General features: G+C 36.4%; 1 protein-coding gene across 1 annotated transcript in view; it reads right to left on the bottom strand.

The window, feature by feature from the left end:
• Positions 1-18,355, bottom strand: part of DENND1A (DENN domain containing 1A) — a 225,181-nt gene that overhangs the window by 70,467 nt on the left and 136,359 nt on the right. Inside the window, exon 13 of the mRNA XM_009280582.2 lies at positions 13,074-13,199. Within this exon, the coding sequence (XP_009278857.1) occupies positions 13,074-13,199 (126 nt within the window). The remainder of the gene's footprint in view (positions 1-13,073; positions 13,200-18,355) is intronic.

Here is an 18,355-nt window from a genome sequence, read left to right as displayed (position 1 = left end):
TGATCTGTCAAAGAGACTTCCTTTTTTTTCCAAAATTATAAAAACTATTTCAGATAATTTCTAGTTGTCTTCTGGAGGATATTGACGTTAGGTTGCTAATAGTTATATACATTTTACATACCACAACACACTACATACATTATTTAAGAAAATAAAATACTGTTGGCAAAGTTTTTGTAAGTCCAGTTTAAGGATTTGGTTTTATTTTTAAAACAAACTTACTGTCTTTCTTTTGTTTTCAGAAATAAAAGCATTGCTGCCAAATCTGACAGAATAAAGCTTAATTCAAACAAATCATTGAGTTCTGTGCTTCATGTTTATGATACCTTAAAAAAAATATAACAATTTCAAATTAAATGTATTATTCATATTTTTAAAGATTTTTTCTCTAGATAGCTTTTCACATATCTTCTCTGTACTGTTCCCTCGCGAGAACTATAATAAAATGAGCTGCTTCTGCAACTTCTCAGCAGGTATTTTGATTTGAGAGTAATCACAGTTTTCTCTACAGTCTTTATACAATTTATGTCCTGATCATCAAAAAAATAAGTAAAAGACTTAAATTGACATCAATATGTATACTTTTCTCTAACAATGCAAACTAATTGTATAGCTCTAAACGAGAAAAATGTTTATTAAAAAAAATAATCTAGTGAATATACCAACTATTGAGTTCAAAGCGAAGACACCACATGTGTCTAAATAAATATCAAGGAAGTGTCAGAGGTAAATGAGGAGAGACCAGGTGAAGTGTGTGTGATGTGTTAATTGTATTAAAAAAAAAAATAGAGCAAGACAGAGAAGCTGAACTTCCAATTATCATAATGGTATCTACTTCACAACACATTTTCAAACTTGAAAGAGACATTTTAAACCATAGGAATTCTGAGCAGAATACCTCCAGCTGTGTTCTGCATAAATCTTGCATGCTGTACATACATAGTTTATTTCAATACCAAGTAAAGTTATGACATACAAAATGCATATTTCAGTCACAATAGAATATCTGTCATTGCCAAAAGCTGCTACTCATTGAATGAAAGGAACAGAAAACAATGAATTAAATTAGAAAAAGATAAGAAAAGACAGAATCTTTTCATTTGTTGTTTTACTAGACAAGTAGTGTGTGTTTTAAAGAACAATGCATTAATCAGCCCTCCGCAGAGTTTACATTTTTGCACCCCCCAAAACAGAGGAAAGAAAAAAAAAGATGGTCCTCTATGCTAAATTAATTTTTGCCTATATAGCATTTTGGTCACGAGCCAGGATTTATCTTTCACTAATGCTCTGCCCATACCAAAATCAACATATTTGTGAAAACAAGTTGCCCAATTCTCTGATGATATGCAAGAGCCAACCAGAGAAGGGGCTTAGTCCCCTTCCATATTTTCCATTTCCAGAAGCCTTAAGCAAGTAAGAAGTACAACACGAATACCCAGGCAAGCAGCACCCCCATCCCTCCCCAGGACCGAAGAATCAAGATGACAGCAAGCACGCTACTGAAGCTACACTCACATTTGATTTTGCTAAGCCCCGGGCAGTATCAAAATATCTGTGAATATGTGATTCTGAAGAAAAGTACAACTCCGAATGATAGCAGGTCTCCTATGCTGTCTACCATGGAAAGCAATCAAACTGAACTGTCAATTATGTCATGCATACAAATGCTTCATTCTGTCTTTAAGCCTATAGCATTTTAGGCTTTCATTGTATGAGCTCTATCACCTATCTGTGCAAATCATTACAAATAATTTTGATTTACTGCCTTTCACTTTACTCTTTTTGTACTATGAGAGTACAAACTGTATGCTCCAATTAAATCACAGTCTATAATATGCATGGTGAAAGACCAGAGTGGCATGATTTTTCTATCATGAAGCTCTACTAGTTTGTTCCTAAACTGATTAAATATTCTAATTTTTATCATTATTTCATCAAGTGTGCCTGCTACTGAAGTCTACTCTAGAAATCCAAATGTCAAAATCTCTTCTACTATCTTCTTTGAAGGGAAGTAATACTTTCTGTTCAATTGTACAGCTGCTCATACTAGTAAGAATGTAAATTTCACTCTTTCCCTACCTGCTGGAACCATCTTTTGGGGTGGGGTTTTTTAGAGGGTTTTTTTGGTTGTTTTTTTTTGTTGGTTTTGGGGGGGGGGGGGCAGACGACTGTGTTGTTTTGGGTTTTTTCCCCCTAATATCAAATGCAACTTATTTACAGATCCTTTAAAAAACACACAGTCACTGAGTGCCTTACACAGAAGCTGAATTCAACGGTCATGTTATTTTATGCTTGGTGTTTGTTTACTTGCTTCATTGTTCTACTCTAAGTCCCCTGCGCTTTATTAGTTCAGGAAATATCTTCAACTTTTCCTGCATGGCGGCATCCGCACACTGCTTCATTGCTTGCTGAGGCTGTGCACGCTCAATTATAACTAAAGTATCAGGAGAAAACACAATAAAAACACAGTCCAAAAGTCAGTCTAAAACACACAAACAAAGGCTTGAAACAAATTGAGAAGAAACAAAAACAAGTGTATAAAATAGCACAAAAAACGGAGAATCAGGTGCGAAAGGCACAGACGAATAATTTATCAGTTGAATGTACAAATCCTTCCACAGTAAGGCTGAAGTATCACGGAGCTGCTCCTTACTGTACAACCTTCCCTGGTAACAGGAAGATTTAGAGGCTTTTGAACAAAGCTACTTTTATTTCTGCAGCACCAACACAGAAGATACACAGAATGACCCTATCCAGTCTGATGGCTGAACATATAATTTCTACGGAGGCTGCAAAGTTACTTATACAATGAAACACAAGATACTTCTCTTCAGCTTGCTCACAGCTTCCAACAAACTAAGATACCACAAAACCTTAAATGTCAGCATGAAACAGGTAAACATTAACAATCTCAAGAGCAATCCTGTGAACATCAGCATTCTGAAAACCACATTCAAAGGAACTTAACGTTTCATCTACTATTGCTGTTAGTGCACTACAAGATGCAGAGCACATGATCCCTTACTTTGGGCAATGTTTCTAGATGAAGTACAAAACCATTGCCATGCTGTTTTTTGGGTTTTTGGGGGGATTTTGGTTGGTTGGTTGGTTGGTTTTTGTTTTGGTTTTTTGGTGGTAGTTTGGGTTTTTTGGTTTTTTGGTTTTGTTTTTTTTTTTACTTTAACACATATGATGGACAGGAAAGTTTCACTGCATCTTTTACGGCAGAAATGCCATATTCAGTAGAGGTTCATGCTAACTTTCTCAAATATTATTTTTTTATTACCTTTCCTTCAGAATCTTAGTTCCCATCCCCCACGTGGCATACAGAATTATACAACACAGTATCTTGTAACAGTTTGGAAATTACAAAACAATTCTATTTACTATATAACAGGCTGCTATAAGAGATTAAAGAGAATGTCTTTTCAGTTTCATTAACATGTATATCTCAACAGACTTAGATGTAGAATATGAAATGTATTTTGAAGAACAGTAAATGCTTGTTAGAAAAAGAGCCAATTTTAAGGTTTAAAACAGCAAAAGCAAAAGCTGAAACTTGTCTATAGGAACGGTAACACTCTGAGACGAAACACAGCAACAGGATTGAAATGAAAACAAAAACCACAGAGAAAACAAACAAACAAAACTGTCTTTCCCCAATAGATCTTTTTTAGTCAGTGATTTTGAATTCTGGGTAGTATGTCTTCTAGAATACTTTCCATAAATGGTAAAACATAACAATAGTTACAGGTAGCTTCTAAGTGAAATTGTCAAAAACTAGGGTCTTCAAAATGCCACAAAACACAGAATCTTCATACTAGGAAAAAAAACAGTCTTAAGTTTCAGTTCCAGAATATACAGAAATTCAGTTTATCTGCATTTTTATCATACAAACATCAGGTTTTACACACTGTCACTGTCAATGCCACTGTCACTGTCTACTCCTATCTGTCAGTAAAGTCATCAGGATGAAATTTAGAAATTACCATCATTTAGGCACTACTAGACTGTCTATACAGGTATATATTTGAGAGTTAACAGCAACTGAACAAGAAAAAAGTAAAGATGGGTGGGAGAAAATTCCTATTAAATATACATCAGCATTAACTTTAAAAGGAGCACAACAAAATTGCTAGTAAAACAAAAAGCTTTATTTTATATGCTTCTGCTCACTGTTTCCCCTACAGTTTTGGGGTTTTTTTTAACAAGTTTGTGCACATGTAATATAAGCATTAGTGATCTTCCTTCTTCATTTTTTCTATATATGGACAAACACTCCTAAAACCCTGACCTATCGAGACAACTCTGGTGAAAGGGAAGGATCTACTCTGTATACAACGCATACCTTTAAAATATACATGCAGAAAAAAAGAGCTATGCAAAAGATGGCTATCTAGAGGAAGTGGCTGGGATGTGGCAATTACTGGGAGTTGGAAACAACTATTTACTCTTCCACTGAATAACTTAAAAAATAATTCACCATGGCAACAATCATACTTCATAGTAGATAAAGCATTGAATGCTACAAAGCCTTTTCAAAATGAATTATGCACCAGTATGTAACATGCACTTTTTTTATGTTACTGCACACATATTCCAACAAAATTTCCTTTTGGACTCATCTGGTATTTGCTTTTTTACTCTGCACCACACATCATCTACTCTTCTCTTCTGACTTCTGTCCCACTCAGATCTCAGGGATCTGGAACTGTTAAAGGAATTTATAGTGTTAGTCTGGGCAAGGGATTGATATAAAATAATTAATACAGTGGCCTTATGGCATGCCATCACACTGCTGCTTTAATGTCTTCCTGAGAAATGTGTCAATTTGTGTTACTGGTATCATGGTATTACTTATGAATCCGTAAAGCAAAAATCCTTAGTGGTGTAAAAACCTAAAATGGATAAGTAAACTGTCCTCTTAAAACACTTTGAAACTCCCACTGTTGTAGAAGACCTAAATATCTATGGGACTAATCCTAACCTTTACCTTCCTTGGCCATGAACTTAAACAGAGGTAAAGAGCAACAGCTTTCTTAAAAAGTGCACAGTACTTGGCCAGCAAATATATGATGCCAGAGCAACATCAATACTTTAGTCCATTAGAGTTAGCTACAGTACTGCCCTGGATAATAGGTAGTCTGAACCCACTCAGAGCTCACACGAGGAACAACTCTACCAAGATTGATGAGATGTTAAACATAATAAACTGGGATAGTAGGAAATTGCAACTGTGCAAGTGGATTTGTGAAAAAATATTTACTTTTGGAGAAGTAAGATGGCAATTCAGTGGCTGCACCAGTGTATTGATACCAAGAATAGTAACAGCTGTTAAGGCAGATTCTCTAGTAAGAGGTTACAACGAATACAGGAAATTACAACATTAATTTTTAATGGATGCTTGTCAAGCTGTGTCCTGTCCAGAATGCAGGTCCACGTTTTTTAAAAACGCCTTTTAACTGCTAAGTTGCACCTCATTTCCTAAAAAATTTTGGGGAACTTTTACATCTCATTTGAAAGTGATTGCATGTCCCAAGGTTAAAATTCAGAATAAATTTACTCAGAAACATTAAAGTTTCTAGAGTTCAGTTGTACAGTAGCTCAGCAGCATAACATGATCAAGTGTATGGCAAGATCCATACCATGATACTGATAATACAGCGGCCCCGATTCTGAGGAAGGAATTCTTAACAGGGATGGAATCAAAACTAGTATCTACTAACAATATATAAGGCAGCAACACATCTTAAGTATACTGCATTGCAAGATCTTTAACATCAATACAATGTTGGAAAAAAGAAGTGGAGAGCATCCTCATGCTTCCTCCTTACAGATTGAGTGCTGCAGCCGGTACTTGATTTAAGTGGGATCAGGTAGGCTGCGTCCCCTACAGACACCGAAGGACTCGATGGCCAGCTAACCCCAAAGGAGAGCGCAGTGCTCAACACCAGTGTCTCCAGAAGGTATGGACAGACAGTAGCATAGACATGCAGCTGCAGCATGGATAATCGAACGAGTGCTATCTTTATTAGAAGGGATAATAGAAACTGTCAAAAGAGAACAAGGGGATAAAACAATTCTCCAGAAATGTCTTTACACTCCTGCACGAAGGCAGGAAAGTTTTTCACTTTTTTCAAGAAAAAAAAAAAGTTGGAAGTACAATAAAGGAGACACTTTTTTTTAAATTATACACCCCTTATGAAAGTATAATGTCCTACACTTCCCCCAGATGAACCTATACGGTTCCAGAACTATGACAAAACCACAAACTGAAAACACTTATTATGTTAGTTCCTTAAGTTGAATTGAATGTTATGTTGAAAAAGAAAAGTTAACTTTTTATTTCCTTCTATTCATAATGGCTTTTTTCCCCACTGTTTCTCAAATTGCATCATATTAAGAGAAAATTTGTATCAAAGTTACAGTTATGAAAAATGGTAGTATCTTGTCTTCTCTATTTAGAATCCAAATATAAATTATCAGGCTTGGACAGGACAACAGAACTAAGGCAGCAATATATACATAAAAACCTATATACATACATCCAGCATAGTTCAGCTAAAGCCGTTTGAAAACTGGAATATATAATACATATATGAGTTTCAATAAGTAGTTTCATATTAAGATTAGAAAACGTTTTGTAACACCTTAAACACATTGCTGTCCACAAATTAGCAAGTAACTTCACCAATGAAAGCGCATAAAAACTGTGGAAGTAGAAAAGTACATTGACTCTGCCTCCGATATTTTCTGTTTACTCTTAAGTGGATGCATCTAAAGAATATTTAGGTTTAATTTAAACCAAATCAATTCATAACCATTAAAGTTAATCAGAAATTATCCAGTTACACAACTAATGGTTGCTCAGGCTAATAAACCTGAATAAGGTTGAATAACTAATCATGAAGACATAAAAGAAATTAATTGATGCTTCATTGAAGGGATTCACTTACTATTAGTAATTTTCAACACCTTCAAGTTAGTACCAGTAACTATTTATGATCCTAGTTCAATCTGAAAGATGTAGGTTATGTAGAAATTTTTACAATATGATAATGGTACATAATACAACAGTTTACTAAAAGTACTATCCACTATCACAATCACTGCAGTACCAGTAGTTACCTAAAATGGTTATGTTTCATTATTAGCATCTTAAAGCTTCAGTAAGCTCCCAACTACTATTCCATATGTTTTAAATGTAGTTGAAAAACAGTGGATGTTTTCAACTACAACAACATATTTCCTCAGTTTGAGATGGCGGTAGACAGTTTCATTCTTGTGGGAAACATCACAAAACAGAACAACACTATTTTCAAGGAATCTGCAAATAGCGAAAGTTACTGGCCATGCCTTGCCAGGACTGAAAGCAAATTTTCAATTAAAAAAAATAATTAAAAAATCCCTCAATAAAGTATTAATCAATAATAAGATTATAAAAATAAAACCATATTTATTCTGTATTTTTTTCATTTCGACATTGATTTCAAAATGTCCTCACAAACAATTTAATTACACTTTTAATACCATCACAGCTCCCTTTACCCTCTTCCCCCCACTATTTTGAGATTTAATTTGTTTAGAAACAGTGCAAAATTTGATACTTAAGAAGTAACCAGCAACACCCCCTTAGCACTGGACAGAGATCACAGCACCCTTATTACTTCGTTCCAATTCATTCACAGAGAGAAGGGCCTCTCAAGGAGAGCAAAGCAATGAAAGATTTTGCTGGGAAGACCTCAAGAAGACAGTATGAGCCAAATAATAAGGAATATAGTTCTTGCTACAAGTAATGCAACTATATTAATTGTTTCACCTCCTCAGAGACATTGCCACAAATCAGAGACGTCGTTGCCACAGACTGGCACATACTGGAAATACTCACAGGTGTTGCAACTGTACAAATCCAGTATAAAATACAGAAATTATCACTATCTAGCATATTCACAATCCACCAAAACTAGGTGTACGTAGATTTTATAAATGAGAGAAAGGTCTAGATTTATGTAATATGACGATACACACAAGAAACCATTTTACAAAGAATGCAGAGTTTATCACCCTAATAACTAGATTAATAAATTCTTAATAACTGAATCAGCCGTTTGAAAACAAACCAGGACATCTTGATTCAAATCCAGACAAACACCAGAATCTCATGCGCAGACATGTCTCTTCAGTGGCGTATCAGAAATAAAACAGGCTACTTCAGCTCACATTGAGTTACATATACCTCTCACCTCAGTATACCACGTATACTGTGCTGTGTAAGAGACACCAAATTTCACAGTGCCTGCATGTAAGAAGTTATCAACGTAAAACAGCAAAGTTAAGGAGAAAACTACCTGCAGAAGCACTTAGATACTGATATCTCTTTGGGTTATGAGCATTAAAATTATCCCCCTTAATTATCCATACAAAAAGTAGCAGCACTGCAAAAGAAAAATAAGCACAGAAATTTTCACCTTACACTGTATTTATAGCAATGAAATACAGACAAGAGGAACCAAGACGTGGAAATAGAAATACCGGTTCAGAACATACAGATTTTAAAGCAAAGTGCAAGTAACCAAGCTTTTCAAATCTGTCAGGCTAGAAAATGTTGTATTAAACATACACAATTCCCTTTGCAAAGCTCACTGGAGTGACCACGTATCCAGAGAAGAGACAGAAAGCTTGTCATTTGAGAAGACTGTACGTCAAACTTGGAGCCTGCTGTTAAACTACCATACCCAAGCTTGGTGAAAAAGCAGCCAGATGGCTTAGGCTAGCTGTACCAGCATCCCAGACCTGAAACCAACACATCATCATCTCATACCCTACACGCTACTGCTTTCGGTCAACCTGCACCGTGAGCTTACCTTTACTCACAGGTGTTAGGATGTTTGTTTCTTAACAAAGATTGTCTGTGAAAGAAAACCAATTAAATGTTGTCTCTAACCACTAGGTGTCAGCAGAAGAAAGTGCACGGTCAACACCTTTGATGCAGAAAATGTGAGTCTCGCTCCCCCCCCTTACCAATATACACACAACTATTAAGTACTACAAACCACCTTTACACACACGTAGTAATTCTACAGCTATTTCTGTTGAAGATGACCTAATTTTGTGAATTAAATATTTAGAAGATGATAAAAACATTCTCTCTGCAAACAGCAAAAAATCAGGAATTTAGAAAAAAGTAATTCAAGTGAACAAAATGCTCACTTTGGTGTCACTGTTAAAAATTTAAGTAATATTCGTAAAGATAACAATCTGCCTCAATACAGCCAAGTAAACACACTGCTTCTAATGTGTTTTACTGTACTTAATAGCACAGAGGTTTGTGGAGACTGTAAGTACATCATATGTAACAGATATTCTTCCATACTTAAAATCTGGCCTAGTACAACTACAGAAAACACATATACACAGTAGGAAACATAACTGAATGAGTTATTTTGTTACATAAATCTTATGATTAGACTTGCAGACTGTATTATCTGGATATGTTTTTTCATGCAAAAGTTCTAGTTACTGAAGGCCTCAGAAAGTTTACGGCAACAGTAACTCATTGTTGGTATACTCGTTCGTATATACATTACATAACCTTGTGTCTTTAGAGTAAAAGCTTCTGAACAGAATTAAGAGCTCTTACTATGCTTAAGTATAATGTGAATTCAAAATCTGCTCTGTGACACATTCTGGGCCTACACAGAATAATGAAAAACAGCTTCACACCATTTATCCCGAAAAGTCAACTCATACCAGATGAGATGGTCTATGAAATTAAATTGTATTCTGAGACAAAAACTATGAAAGGAGGAAAAGCTGCTGCTTCTTTGAACTTATTTCCTAATTATCAATGATTTTAAATGAACAGTCAGATTTCTTGAGTTATGGATCAAAAGCAAAGAACCACATCATGTTCGGTATTGCTTATGCCCCATATTTACGACATGTGAAGGTGATAAGAGAAAAAAAACCACAACGGAGGTATTTGAAAACATGTTCTTTTCCTAGAAGCTATTTCTTCCATTTACTTTTCTATTTGTCTCGGACACATCAAAAGGGTTTTATTTGTAACTGTTACACCAGTAACAGTTTCAAAATAATTTTTTCCAAACTGACATTAAAAATTTAAAGCAAATTATGACAGCCACTGTGGTCTTTGTGGATTCTGATACATCAATGGAGAGCAATTAAAGAACTGCTGCATACACTTTAATATTTTTCCACTATTCAACTCCCATCATTCCGTATTTATATGAGAAGATGTGTATCATGACCACTTTGAACACCTGTCAGTACATAATCCACAAACTCAGCAAACTGAGCTAATCAGCTGACAGGAAATAATAATGAACATAATTGCTGTGTAGAAGATGGAATTATGTGAGAGTACAGAAGACTATTTCAAGTGCAGCATTCGAAGTACAGCACAAGAGAGAAACACAGGGCTTTAAATTGCAAGATGCCTTACTAATTGCCAGTTTAGATGCCTTGTTATTAAATTACAATCCCATTTTCTTCTGTGAACCTAGCAAGTACATTCCCTAATTGTTCTACTCATTACACACTGTTGTGTGGAGTTTTGCTGCATCTTCTTAAGATCAGGTTTTCCAAGGGTTTTGAACTAATTTTTAAGTGCGATGTTCCTAACAGTAACAAGAGTCTCTCAGTAACTGCATTTACTGTTGGCATATTCTAAAACAGAAGAGAAGTATAAAGTAGTTGTATGACCTGTCCAATACCTCACAGGATGTCTGTGGCAAAACTGGAAACAGAACGCAGGTCATTTGACTCTGACATGTTCAGCACATGAAACGCTTGCAAACTTCCTTTATCTAAAGCGTAATACCGAAATGTATAATCAGAAATTAAATTTTTAATTTATAAAAGGATGTGGGAAAGAAAGCCCTGAAAATTTCCACTTCCTGATTATTAAAACTGGATTTTATGACATATTTGTGCAATTATGTTTACAAGTTTTCTTTGATGGAATGATAAGCAAACCAAACAATTTCTTCTACTTCCTCAGGTTAGCTGTCCCTCGAAGTTGCACTTTCTAGGGGTGTGCCATTGTCAACTGATTTCGAATGTTCATCTTTAACATTCAGCCTTCAAAATACCAGATGGTATTTCCAGAAAAGCAATTTAAATTATTTTTCTTCATAAATCCCTTAACTAGTTAATCTCACACACACATCCAGGCAAAGCATACACCAATATTCCCAGAGTTGCCTGGCAACTACTGGGAGGAGCATCGGAGAACAAGGAAGCCTGCATGGATGAAGGGAAGTCAGTGTCTCCCCGACATGGATAAAGGAGGCTTACAGCCCGAGTGCCTTGCTGGTTTCGTTTTTGTTATTTGTATGGACAACATTTTAAATACCTCCCATTATTTCACTTTAGATGCTTTAAAAGCCCAATACTTACACCCAGACATACATACACAAGTCAATACAATTTATTTTTTCCACACACACGACACATGGATTCCCCCAGTAAGATGTGGAAGGACTCATGCTGACTTCAAAAGTCGTTTTTGAGCCCTGAATATGAATTGTTGGAATGATGCTTATTGGATGGTGGTAACGGGACTGTTTAAAATGCAGACTGAGCTATTTTTTCCTTCTGGCTTTAAAAATATCAAGTAAGACAAAGTATAGTACTGAAGAGACTTTAGTTACTGAAACATCCTCAACCTCAATAAACACTATGCCTGTAGTCCAACTCCCAGTCTTTTCCTTTAACATCATGATTAAAATTAGATTTATTACTTGTCTGCATGCCAGATCTATTCATTAATCTTCACAGAGCAGGAAAATGCAAAATACAACACCTTTTCTCTACTAGTAAGCCTTCATTCTCACTCCACTCATTTAGCCTCCCCGCTTACACTCAGAACTCATCTTAGCATCTCCCAGTGGTATTCAAGCTCTCCATTGCTACCACCAATTTTTCCGTTCTGCCTCCAAATGCTTGCAGATGAGAGAAGAAGGTATTAAGACAAAAGTATGTTTTGTCCTCTACAGAGTATCTTCTTGTTAAGCAGCCATATGTCTGAACAACAGTAGTTCAAATGAGCCTGTGAACACCGCATTGAGATTTATCACTGCATTTGACTTGCACATGTGTTAGTTTCCCCTGCTTCAGAAATAGGGAACATAGAATATTTTGGAAATATTCTGTGGATCACTCTGCAGTTAGTACTTTTCATCCCCCATATTTCTGGGACATATCTCATGAATTATACCTGAATGTTCCTCATACTATTTACCTTGTCTCTAGCTGTCTATCAGCAAAATGTACACCCTTTAAAAGGAACCCCCTAAGTATACGGTAGCAAAACCAGAGTGTCACAAAACATGTGGAAATACATTAATTTGGCTGGACTGATTTGTATTGAAGTCCATGAAGCTACTTGCAGTAAGCCAGGAACAGATGCCTCACTAGAAGCAATAAAATCCAAGACCAAGTACAGAAAAATCCTTCCCCCACTCAGATGGCACTTAATCGTTGCTAAATAGAGATTAGCTCTGAACCAGAAGCAAGAGATTGAATTTCCCTAACAGAACATTTATCGTCAATAGTTACAACTCCAGACATTCTTCATATTTCTGTAAAAGCACAATATCTTTATTAATTATGTTCTTAAACTCCAAGATTACATAAATTTGCATGTTTCACGGTTAAGCATATATTGTGTAAAAAGTGTATCTTTTACTACCTTTAAAAATAATACAATGAATACCCAGGTTTTGCAGTGAGAGAAAATGGTCAACTCTGCACTAGCCTCCTATGATCATTAATTTATACTTTATCATCTCTCTTCTAACTTAACTGTCTTCAAAAACAAGCAACACTCATACCTTTCCATAAGAAGTTTTCTCCCCGTGTGATTGATCATGCTTTTTGCACCTCTTTCTTTTCTGGAGACTAGAACACTGTTTTCAGTACTAGTCAGCCAAAGAGCCACAATGCTGACCTTAGTAAAAGTAGGTTATGCTACACTTTGAATTCTTGTTAGCTTTTTTCCTCACCACAGCTGCAGATTTACGTCTTATGCCTACTAACTTCCTACTTACAGGTTCAATTTTCAGGGCGTTTCTGTAGCTCCCAAAGAAAGATGCTTGTGCTTTTAGAAATGCTCTTGCAACACCATCTCCAGTGGTCGTAGAGACTTTCTTTAATCTGTTCTTCAGTGCAGAAACCTGAAATAACACAACAGGTCTAGATCACTCTCATATCACAAACAAAGCTTAACACATTGGGGCACAGCTAAATGAAAAATGTGCTAACCACAGCAGCAGTTATGACAAAAAGTGACATTGTGAATTCAGAGTGGAATTTTTCAGTTCTAAAAGCATTACTTTTCAAGCTGTTTTGCTTCTCTAAGATATGATTGGATTCTATTCAGAAACCAATAGGAAAATAAAAGCTTCATTTCAACCTTCCCTCCGTTAACATGCTGTTGAGTACTCTTTTAAAGGTAGTCCATGAAGTTCTGCGTCATTCTTTATTAGAATCCATGAAAGTATTTCAGCTAAATTAATTCAAACGTCAGACTAATAGAGAAACTGTTCTGCATAATCAGGCCATCCATCACCACCAAGGCTAAGAACAAATTCTGTAAGTCTGAAAACTTTGTTTGCCACAAATACAAGTTTTCTTTTTCTTTTAAGATTATATTCCCTTGTATTTCAGAGACTTAATGGAAAATAACAAAATTAGAGTTTTATTTATGCATATGGTGGGTTCCCTTGGCTGGCTCCCAGACACCCACCCAGCCGCTCTCTCACTCCCCCTCCTCAGCAGGACTCGGGGAGAAAACACGAAGAAAAAGCTCGTGGGCTGAGATAAAGACAGGGAGATCACTTACCAATTAGCATCACGGGCAAAACAGACTCGACTTAGGAAAATTAATTTAATTTATTGCCAATTAAAATAGAGTTGGATGGTAAGAAACAAAGACGGAAACTAAAACACCTTCCCCCCCCTCCCAGCCTTTGTCTCAGCTCAACTTCCCCCTTCCATTCCCAACTCCTCTACCTCCTCCCTGAGCGGCGCAGGGCGATGGCAAAGGGGGTCGCAGTCAGTCCGTAACAGTTCTTCTCTGCCACGCCTTCCTCCTCACACTTTTACTCACTCCTCACTCTGCCGTGTGGCATTTTGCCCTTTCTTACATATGCTTTCACAGAGGCACCGCCAGCTTTGCTGACAGGCTCAGCTGTGCCGGGCGGGGTCTGCTGCAGAGCCGGCTGGAACCGGCTGGTGCTGGCTGTGTCCTGCACTGGCCGCCCCGGCCTCTCCTCACAGAGGCCCTGCAGCCTCCCTGCCAATGCCTCACCACAGACACCCAATGCAATCCAGAAAACAAAACCTGCAGCTTTTTTAAAAGTCTCAAATTAACAATGACATTCTGTCCTTCAAAATGGTCAATATCTACTGAAGTTTTTTTTCTTCCTGTTTCTCGAGAGATCTAAACCACCTGTGCACAGGATGGCTCTTCTCTTAACCCTCACTGCCCTTTCCCTTCCACTGTGGAGGTGTTTAATTACCTCAGGATTCACAGAGCTGCACTTTAGGCAAACACCGCCCTAACGGTCTCCTTACCATTTACACAGAGACACTTACCGATCACAACTTAGCAAATACCAACTAAACACATTTCTATGCAGGCAGAGTTAAAACTACCATGATCCAGGTTACCTGAATATTCTTTGTTTTCTGTGTATACCAAGGGCTAAAGTTTTAGAGGATTATCTATTACTGTTCTCTGTGCTTCACAACTTCTCACACACACAAGAAGGTTGTGACTTAGTTTGATGTCTCTTTTCTAGTGCTTAGAGCTCAGTAACTACTGAAGTAAGGCTGTGTATCTGTATGTTATTGTTAGTGACAGTGTTTTTCCTTCCCAAACACAAGCTGGGAAAGGAGATAAAAAAACCTTTCAAAGATTAACATCAAGCTTGCTGTGCCTGTGCTGCAACAGTTAGAGGTTATGTTAAATCATTAACAAATAGTTATGCCAGTAGCAATTTTTTGGTGTTGCAGACAGAACCAGGACAAGGTAAGTTTTTGAGACAGATCTCACAGAACATGTCACAATACAAAAACAACAATCTGGGCACTGATTCTTGAAAGAAATTCAACTAGTGCTTTTAGAGGATGTGGTCATGTCATGTGCAAAACCCAAGTTTGATGCGATACCTTACGCAGAAGACAGGAAGGAGCCACAATTTCAGAAGGAAAGCAGAAAGCCAGGAAATCCCTAGTCAACTTGATTTGCAGAAGAACATGAATGACTCCATAAATACCCATATTATGAATTTAACAGAAATAATTCTATCAATAACTAGCAAATCTTCCTTTTTCAAATGCTACTCTGAAAAACCCCATTGGGGTGGCTCTATATACTTCACACTATGCAAGAAATGTAGGAATATTATTTACAGAGTAAGCAGATTCTGTTGTAGTGAACATAACTGTGTTTTCTGAGAGTATGAATAATACCTCATAAAATGTAAGCTGATGGTTCAAGTGTTCAAATTAACTTTCAAGACCTTCCCCCCATCCTCCAGCTCATAACAAAAGCTTATTCTGGCCTCGTCCAGATCTCCAAAATCCTACCAGATGCGTTGAGTTTTTTCTGCCTCGGGGTTTTGCTACCAAGCCTGCCTTAGTAGCAAATGGCAGGCTGATTTTGCTGAACAACTGTTCTTGAGTGCTTCAGTTTTATCCCTCCTGTAAGCACATCCCTCACTTCCTCCTTCAGTAGCCTTAGATTTGGGGAGGGACTCCTCATCTTGCTATATAGGTGTTAAATACATAATCCATACTGTGCACTACTTTTTCTTCTTTTAAAACTAGATGTTGTATTTGCACTTGTGTTTACCAAAACAGTTACAAAGACATTTCCTTTTAAATTTTCCACAGATTCTGTTGTAGAAGAAATTTCATTACAGTTATTTAGTATAACAGAAATAAGCAAGAGCATGTCCAGTATTGTTTATAAATCTGAATGATGTGGCTTATGCCAATGGTCCATGCATTAATGAGCCCATAAGCACATATTAACATAGACCTGATAACAGATTAGTCTGTCATACCCATAAAATAAGCTCACTCCTATTCACTGAGATAATGTCTCTCAAGGAGCTCTGTTATTCTCAAAATGTAAAAGCTTCATCAGATTTTCAAACCCAAACAGCACACTTCTCTATGTTTGAAGGGGTCTGATGCTGTAGGGATGAAGTATGCGTTTATTTCCTATATTAACTTATGTAAAGCATTTAAAGGTAGTTCTTAAAAAGGAAATAAAATGTCTATAGCTCTGAGTAACTTCCAAATCCACCTCAAACAGTTTTATGTGGTTTTCTTTAACCATTCATGTGAAGATAAAGAACTTGCCATCTATATAGAAGGAAAAGGCTCTATGCCTTGTGTTACAACAAACTGAAAGTTCAGAAGGCTAGTCACAGCCTTTCTGTGTTTCAGCTTCCCTATTTGGTATAGAAGCAGAATATTGATAGGTATTTTGCTAATCCCTTAAGCTTTCAGATCATTTGCTCTCTTCTAAGACTATACCAAACACTGTAGGATGTCTATTTTATATATGCACACTTTTACTCTTTCAATCAGGACTATTGCAATAGCTATGTCATAGTTTTTAAAAAAAAAGTTAAAAAGATATTTAAAGAGCCTAACAAAGTAAGAAAAAAAAAATTCATGTTTACTCTGGAATAAATTAGTACATAAGACAAACTAGATTATACAAGCAGAATTATGATTGTTTCCTGCCTAAAGACACAGTAATACTTAAAAAAAAAAAAAAAAAAAAGACTGTGACCACTCAATGTGAAGATTATTTCTAGCCAAACAGACACATATACATGCAGTCTACCCTGAGAGTGTTTTTAAAGAAGATTTTTATACTTCTGGCAGTTCAGGTTTAAAGGTCAGATTTAAACTATCACCATGTTTCAAAATGCAATCTGTGCAATGCAGCATAATGAAATGGTTCAGTAAAGGTGCTAGTGGAAATTCTTTTAATTAGGTCCAAGGCTTTTCAGTTGTCAACATGAATAAAGCAAGAAACATTCTATTGCAAACACAGTGTAAGAAATAAAAATGGATTCACCTTTAAGAAAATGGTTCTGCTATAGAGTTGTAGTTTAGTAGTTCTTGCTGTCCTGAAAGCAGTTAATTTCCCACTAAGTGAAAAACAGTAACATAGGCTTCCTACTTGTAACTTGTTAATGAATGGACAACAGTAGCATACAGAACTAAATTACTGACAGCCTAAGATATTCATAGGCTAGTGCAAATTTACAATACTCTCAGAGCCATCAGATATGCAAGATCTCTTTGGCGCAGTACACTGCATTGCATCAGGGCTTCATTTAATAAAAACTACAAGTTGACAGAGCGAGCTTATGCTTTATTCCTTGTAATATGAAGCTCTGACTACAACTAAGACTAGAAGTGACACTTATTTGGAAATACATGAAAAATCCATAAGGGTTGCACAAAAAAAAAAATTACTACCCCCTCTTTGCTATTCCTTGCAACACAGACGGTGGTGTAGGAGACTTGTCAGCAGCAGATGCACTTATTGTAATCACAGTCCTTAATAAATCTCTTTTTTTAATATTGACTATTTTAAAAGGAAAGTTACTTCCCAGGGTGTTCTCATGCTGCCAGATTTTCAGCAACATATCAGAAGCAGAAGGTGAAGGAGGGACAGTTTTCACATTTTGAATAGTTAATCAGTAACGCAGTAGTACACACCTTGATTTTCTGGGACCTGATCTGAACAGTTCAGGAAGTCTGACTGCTAGCAGGTACTGCTGAGGTAAACCAGGGCAAAGAAATTACTTAATCTGATTCTGCTGGAATTGTCTCAATGCTATCCAGCTCCTTTGACACAAATGTTAACTGGAAAGACATTTCACTATAGCCTATGTTCGTTTGGATCCTAGGACCTAGTAATTAATGAAGAGTTCATTCTAGGTTCCTGAGAATCAGCAGTTTAGGTAGCAACATGACTATCATGAAACTCAAGCACAACTCACAACCTGAAGCTCTAAAATAATCATAGGACTTCATGGCATTGTTTTACTTGATTAAAAAAGCTGTTCAAGGAGAGGGGAAAAACAGCTTTAAAAATTTTCTACTGGATTAATTACTTGATGGCGAATGCATCACACAGAAGATGTTTTTCCTCACTATTGAATATAGATAGATTTAATTTAGCAAAGTATATTTTGTGTCTATTCAGCAGTGCATGAATTGCTCACTGTTCACATTAAGTAGCAAAACTGGCAGAATAGTCTGACATAACAGCCGTTTATGATCATGAAACTGT

This window comes from Aptenodytes forsteri, unplaced genomic scaffold (genome assembly GCF_000699145.1).
Source record: "Aptenodytes forsteri isolate BGI_AS27 unplaced genomic scaffold, ASM69914v1 Scaffold68, whole genome shotgun sequence".
NCBI classification, from domain to species: domain Eukaryota; kingdom Metazoa; phylum Chordata; class Aves; order Sphenisciformes; family Spheniscidae; genus Aptenodytes; species Aptenodytes forsteri.
The sequence above is the reverse complement of the archived record's forward strand: the minus strand, read 5'-3'. Positions and strand labels throughout refer to the sequence as shown.